Source organism: Tachysurus vachellii, chromosome 14 (assembly GCF_030014155.1).
Source record: "Tachysurus vachellii isolate PV-2020 chromosome 14, HZAU_Pvac_v1, whole genome shotgun sequence".
NCBI lineage: Eukaryota > Metazoa > Chordata > Actinopteri > Siluriformes > Bagridae > Tachysurus > Tachysurus vachellii.
Window position 1 is genome coordinate 3,313,472 of NC_083473.1, and position 7,500 is coordinate 3,320,971.

Below are 7,500 nucleotides of genomic sequence, written 5' to 3' on the forward strand. Positions count from 1 at the left end.
CACACATGCGCACTGAACACTCTCTCCGCCCATATTGACAAGACCCGCCCCTTTCTGCTCATTGGCTACACGTTTGTTTTGATTTTTGTTTTGTTTGTCGTCCCGACTCAGTTTTCTGAAGCATTTCTCAAACATCTGAGACCCCACCTTTAAGGTGGTCGTGTGATCTGTAAATCAACTGAATATAAGACACACTGTATTAAGAGTCACACTTTCAGTCTATCCGCTCTGTGTTTGAGCGTTATGACATCCTCTATAACTGTCACTCGTGGTTATAACAGTGTGATGAATAGTCTAGAAAATCAAGTGATTTATAGATACACACACACACGCGCGCGCGCATGCACACACACGTGCACACAGAGCAAAGGGGAAACGTGACAAGCTTTCACTGGTACCGTGGAGGACTAAAACAAGCCCAGGAATAGGTTCAGGTAGTGGAACAGGGAGCTTCAGCATGCAGCACAGAGCAGAACTGTACTGTACCTGGATCAATGAGAACCTCCTGAGCTCCTGAAGACACATACAGAGAGAGAGAGAGAGAGAGAGAGAGAGAGAGAGAGAGAGAGAGGAATAGAAACAGACAGTCTGGTTGGATTAGTTCAACCAGCACTTCATGTTTCAGCACTGCTGCATGGTTAGATAAACGTTGTCCTTCTAACGCTAATGAATTTAGAACATTTTATAAACGTGCCAATCTTTCACATTTTATTTTTTAACTAAAGTTTTTCACCCTGCGCTCATCGTCGCTCTAAACCCCCGGGTAGACGAACGTTTCTCTACACGTGTAACGTAGGTACGAAGCATGCCGTGTAACCCCGGGGTTATAAAACTCCGCTCTGGCTTTAGAACGTCACGGCTGGTTGCCTAGTAACAGACAACCAATCAGAAACACTTGTGAAAACCTCATATCAGGTGAAAATCAGGACGTAGCAACAATCATTGAGGGAAATATTTCAGTATAAAGTCGTACAGCTCCTGCACAAATCTAACATAACACAAACTCTAAACATGGTTTTCCAGACCGAACACATTCGGAGGAATCTGTCCTTTAAATTTGCTTAAACATGCTATTAAAAAAAAAAACTCTTATTGCTGTTTAATAATAATAATAATAAGAAGAAGAAGAAGAAGAAGAACTCTGCAGCAGTGCTGAAAACAACTGGTCCAGACTGTCAATAAAACATGTTAACGGTGTTAATACATTATTAGGAGACGTGCAAGCTTTGTTGGTTATTGTGCCGGGGTTTTAACACCAACGATCGTGAGCGTAGTATTGTCATCCTTCATTTGTCTCAAAATCAAAACAAAAGCATTACAAGTACACAAAAAAAATATTCTGCATGAATTTTATTGGATTTTATGTTTTAGGAAAATTTCTGCTCCCTAAAACAACACTCTCATTGGCCAAAAAACTGCAGAGAAGACAGAAGCCCCGCCCACTAATACGCCAACAAACCAAAGCTCTAATCTGAGGTAGAGGAACACAGCGTTCGCTCCTGTAATGAAAAAGGATTGAATTAAGGTTACAGTCATTTTTTTAAAATAAATATATATATATATATATATATATATATATATATATATTTTTTTTTTTAAATAAAATAAATATATGATGTCCGATTCCACCCTGAGACGCTAAACCCCGCCCACTTGTTTTCTATTGGCTCACAAGATCGTGGCTCCAGAGATTACGTCACTGAGTTAAGTAGGTGTGAAGTAACAATAAATAATCCATAAGAGAAGTGAAATGATCCTTTACGTCCCACAACGTTTCCCGTCAGTCACAATTCGCTTTTCCTGTTAAGTGAATTTAATTCCCAGAGATTTTAGCCGGGAAAGCTGTTAATGATAAATTAGGAGCGTAGGCCCCGCCCACCTTGTTCAGTCTCTGCATTCATGGTTTCCTCTCGACCAATGAGACTTCAGAATGAGTAGTGGATGAAAACACAGCGCTCAGGATGTTGGTTATTAAAATACAGACGTGTGTTAATGCATAACGTTCGCTTTACCCACTGAAACCTGTAGGACCATCAGACGTTAGTAAAAATGCTGAACAGAACAGACAAAGCCAGACACAGAGAAGTAGAACCGCGAGCAGCGTCGAGCAGTCGGACAGTCAGGAGGCTTTTTATGGTTAGAAAAGCATCTGAACATGAACATGAACCCATTAGGAACAGAAGACTTACAGAAAAGATTCTGTTTAATCAAAAAATTCCTTTAGAAAATGTAAACAGACTCGAAATGAACTAGTGTATTAACAGAAACGCTCACAGAGGCTTCAGGACTCTCACACACGCACACATTCACTCACACACACACACCCCCTCACACACACCCCCCTCACACACACACCCTCACTCACACACACCCCCCTCACTCACACCCCCTCACACTCACACACTCACTCACCCTCACACACGCACCCTCACACACGCACCCTCACACACACACCCTCACACACACACCCTCACACACACACCCTCACACACACACCCTCACACACACACCCTCACACACACACCCTCACACACACACCCTCACACACACACCCTCACACACACACCCTCACACACACACCCTCACACACACACCCTCACACACTCTTTTAATACGACCATAAAAACATTCCCTTTACAACTGATCACATTATCCACTAAACAAATTTATAAACACAACACTTTTGTCTTTGCCCCATTTTTCATGAGCTGAACTCTTTCAGAAGACTTTTCCTATGTACACAAAAGACCTATTTCTCTTACATATTGTTCAAGTTCACTTTATTTATATAGCACATTTAAAACAGCCAAAGGACTGACCAAAGTGCTGTACCATAAAAGAGAGTTAGTAAAAATACACAGAAAAACTTATACCAAGAGATAATGAACGCAAAATAAAATTAAACAATATAATAATACACACTAAAACACTAAAAGAAGCAATAATAAGAACAATAAGAAGAATTCAAATGAAAGGGAAAACTATAGATATGTCAAGGAAAACAAATATGTTTGTAAAAGGGACTTAAAAATAGACAGAGAGGGTACTAATCTTAACTCATTCATTCATCTTCTACCGCTTATCCGAACTACCTCGGGTCACGGGGAGCCTGTGCCTATCTCAGGCGTCATCGGGCATCAAGGCAGGATACACCCTGGACGGAGTGCCAACCCATCGCAGGGCACACACACACACACACACTCTCATTCACTCACATACTCACACACTACGGACAATTTTCCAAAGATGCCAATCAACCTACCATGCATGTCTTTGGACCGAGGGAGGAAACCGGAGTACCCGGAGGAAACCCCCGAGGCACGGGGAGAACATGCAAACTGCACACACACAAGGTGGAGGTGGGAATCGAACCCCCAACCCTGGAGGTGTGAGGCGAACGTGCTAACCACTAATCTTAACTCTATGGGCAAATCATTCCAAAACGGTCTTAGATCTTTGAGTTCAGCTCATGAAAAATGGGGCAAAAACAAAAATGTTGCGTTTATAATTTTGTTCAGTGGATAAATTATTTAAATTGTTCCTTACACAAATCTCCCGAATGGATTTATTATGAAATGTTTCATAAACGCTTCAGCTGTTTAAAAAAAATCATCAATCATCATATTTAACAATTAACATTTCATTTTTCTAAAGAAAACAAAAAAGAACAGAACCCGCATGCATACGTTTATTGCAGAGACTAAGGGGCTTTTTACACCTGGTCACTTCCTGCGTTTTCTATGATCAGATAACTATCCGATGGTAAAAAGACCAGGTCTAAATGCCCTCCGAAACGTTTTGGAGACGGATATAAATCTGATGGTACAAACCACTTCAGGAGGTGGTCTGGGACGCGTTTCAGATGAAACTGGACAGGTGTAAATGAATGTGGTTGTTCAAGCCACATACGTCAGCGCTATACTCCTCCCAAACAGAAGTACGTCACTCAGGTGATCTTTCACCCAGGCGTCTCGTCGGGTCTTAAAACGCGCTGCTGCTGCCAGCGAAAATGCAGCAAACAGTAAATGCTGTTTTTTGTAACATAAACGTCGTAACAAGTTTTTCCGTCTTCTTTTTGATTGCGTTCTGAAAACCACATACATCAAAGTGTGTTCCATTTCAATTACCCCGGAAATGAGGTATAATATATTTACATTTTGGGCAGGAGCAGAAAGATCGGATCGATATCTGATTCGCCGAGACGCATTTATGTGGTCTAATGTAAATGGAACAGTTTTAACAAATCAGAGAGCTATCAGATCAGAGACCACACATGATGTGACCGGGTCTAAAGCGCGCTCATGATTCAGCTCATTTGCATTTAGCGACGCCCACATAAAAGCCCACATGCATTTAGCGACGCCCACACGCCCACACAGCGAACTCCATAAAAGGGCGTGTGTACAAACAGCAGGGAATACGAAACGAGCGATCGGCGTAAAGATTGATGAATAAAGGAGTTTCTATACCAATTAAAACATTCATAACTATATAAACTAATAATGATGTTCTACACAATGCCCTTAATCCTTGTCACGAGGATGCCTTCACAGAATATTCCAGATGTTCATGTGCAGTAATCTATGTGGATCCACGTGGGTGGATCTCAGCTTTATGTCTGTAGTAAACTGGGACAAGTCAGAGATCTGAGATCATTCCAGAATGGTTAAGATCTATGTATCAGCATCTGTAGAGTTTGTCCAACGCTCTCCTCAGCCCTGAAGCGCCAGACCGAGGTGTGCTACAGACTCTGAGATGCTTTTAAGTGTTATAAGGATTCACTGTTACTTAAAAAGGGAATGTGCTTCAGGACTGAGGTGAGGCACTGACCTGGACGGTGTCTCTTCCCACCATCTGTCGTCGTGGAGATGACGGGTTTGCGTGCGCCGCCCTTTCCGGCCGTGCCTCCGGGGTAATGGATTATTACTGAGGCTGAGCAGAGACCCTCAAGAGCAGCTGAGAGAGAGAGAGAGAGAGAGAGAGAGAGAGAGAGAGAGAGAGAGAGAGAGAGAGAGAGAGAGAGAGAGAGAGAATCACAGACAAACAGACAGAGAGAAAGAGAGAGTCAGAGACAAAAAACACAGACACTCAGACAGACAGAGAGACACACACACAGAGAGACACACACACACAGACAGAGAGAAAGAGACCCCCAGACAGAGAGACAGAGACACACACACAGAGAGAGGGGGAGAGACACACACACAGAGAGAGGGGGAGAGACACACACACACAGAGAGAGGGGGAGAGACACACACAGAGAGAGGGGGAGAGACACACACACACAGAGAGAGGGGGAGAGACACACACACAGACAGAGAGACAGAGACACACACACAGAGAGAGGGGGAGAGACACACACACAGACAGGGGGAGAGACACACACAGAGAGAGAGGGGGAGAGACACACACAGAGAGAGGGGGAGAGACACACACACACAGAGAGAGGGGGAGAGACACACACACAGACAGGGGGAGAGACACACACAGAGAGAGAGAGACACACACAGAGAGCGCGGGTGAGAGACACACACAGAGAGAGAGGGGGAGAGACACACACAGAGAGAGAGGGGGAGAGACACACAGAGAGGGGGAGAGACACACAGAGAGGGGGAGAGACACACAGAGAGGGGGAGAGACACACAGAGAGGGGGAGAGACACACAGAGAGGGGGAGAGACACACAGAGAGGGGGAGAGACACACAGAGAGGGGGAGAGACACACAGAGAGGGGGAGAGACACACAGAGAGGGGGAGAGACACACAGAGAGGGGGAGAGACACACAGAGAGGGGGAGAGACACACAGAGAGGGGGAGAGACACACAGAGAGGGGGAGAGACACACAGAGAGGGGGAGAGACACACAGAGAGGGGGAGAGACACACAGAGAGGGGGAGAGACACACAGAGAGGGGGAGAGACACACAGAGAGGGGGAGAGACACACAGAGAGGGGGAGAGACACACAAAGAGGGGGAGAGACACACAGAGAGGGGGAGAGACACACAGAGAGGGGGAGAGACACACAGAGAGGGGGAGAGACACACAGAGAGGGGGAGAGACACACAGAGAGGGGGAGAGACACACAGAGAGGGGGAGAGACACACAGAGAGGGGGAGAGACACACAGAGAGGGGGAGAGACACACAGAGAGGGGGAGACCGAGTGTGAGACACAGATCAGAGTTATGGCTTAGTTTCTTACCTCCCAGCCAGAGGAAGTCGTTGACGGCGCGCAGCAGCTCGACAGCCATGTGGTAGTGCACCAGAGCGTCCTGTATCATTCCGGCCTGCAGACACAAGTCCCCCACGTGCTTCCTCATGCGGCCCTGACAGCGCTTCTTATAGTGCCTTACAGGAGACACCACAGTCTCTTAGACACACGACATCATCACTCACAACAACACACTCATTTACACTGCAACATCAACACCAGCATCATCACTATCAAGTGGAGCAGGAACTTCTACAGAGCGACTCTTCTCAGGGGAAGAAGCAGAGCGATGAGGACAAGAACGAGGGAGAAAGAGAAAACAGAGGCACAGAATAACTCCTGCTGTCTAACTCACTCGACCCAGGAACAGACGAGCGCTGAGCGAAGGATCACAGCGACGGAAGAGGAGCAGGAGGGGGAGGGGAGGGGGAGGGACGAGAGAGAGACGGGGACAGAGACGTCACTCCGACCTCACCGCCGACTCACCTTTTCACACCCGACAACAAACTCACACGACAGCGAGCGAGAAAGTGGAGAAGAAAGAAAGAGAAATAAAACAAAGCAAAAGAAAAAAATAAATAAATAAAAACCTGAAACAGAACGAAGGAGCAAAAAAGTCCAGAAAAGATTCCAGACGTTTTATATTTCTCTGGGATGTTTAACGTGTAACGAACAAATACGTGAACACGCACTTCATACACACGACTTTATCTACCAACACTCGTCATAATAAATATCTAATAACGAAATCATTTAGATTTAAAGTGTCACATAATAATTACACTGAAACTACAAAGTTTTTATATCTAAACTGAAAAGATAAAGATCATGTAACGTAATAAAAAGAAGTTTTATTCATAAATATTCCCAGTTCCACGTTGTTTCCTCTAGGATCTGATCCACCTCGGGTTTTTTCCTGACTTCCATCTGACAGAGCATCAGACCAGTTCTGTCTCTAATCAACAAATAAAGTGGTTAACTGAATGATTTGAACTCTTTATACTCTGTGTTCAGGTGTCTTGCTCTCTGAAAGGTGAGTCTGCGTGTGAGGGACTCACCTGCTGTCCGTATCCAATCCGACAAAGTCCTTCTTCTCGAACGGCACGCACATGAGCGGGATCTTATCCCCGGATTTATCCGTAGCCCGATCCAGCCTTTTGGACTCGAGCACGATGAAGATGGACTGGATGAAGTCCTCTACAGTTTTCTCGAGCTCGGGGCAGTTGTCGTACGTGGGGAAGAAGGCCACGTCGGGTCGCTGGAGCTCGGCGGTGGCGTGTTCGCTCAACCC

The 7,500-nt window shown here is 45.4% G+C and overlaps 2 protein-coding genes across 5 annotated transcripts in view; one reads left to right on the forward strand and one right to left on the reverse strand.

Moving 5' to 3' along the window:
* Positions 1-7,500, reverse strand: part of trappc9 (trafficking protein particle complex subunit 9) — a 201,686-nt gene that overhangs the window by 192,571 nt on the left and 1,615 nt on the right. For 2 of the 4 annotated variants that reach the window (XM_060886329.1, XM_060886328.1), the window contains exons 2-5: positions 7,268-7,500; positions 6,201-6,346; positions 4,831-4,956; positions 487-513 (exon numbers count right to left, since the gene is read on the reverse strand). The exon at positions 7,268-7,500 is cut by the window's right edge and continues 374 nt beyond it. In XM_060886329.1, the coding sequence (XP_060742312.1) occupies positions 487-513; positions 4,831-4,956; positions 6,201-6,346; positions 7,268-7,500 (532 nt within the window). The remainder of the gene's footprint in view (positions 1-486; positions 514-4,830; positions 4,957-6,200; positions 6,347-7,267) is intronic. The other 2 variants (XM_060886331.1, XM_060886330.1) reach the window with 1 other exon arrangement.
* The window catches only part of fhl3b (four and a half LIM domains 3b), a 95,107-nt gene that overhangs the window by 53,029 nt on the left and 34,578 nt on the right, over positions 1-7,500 (forward strand). The window lies entirely within an intron of this gene.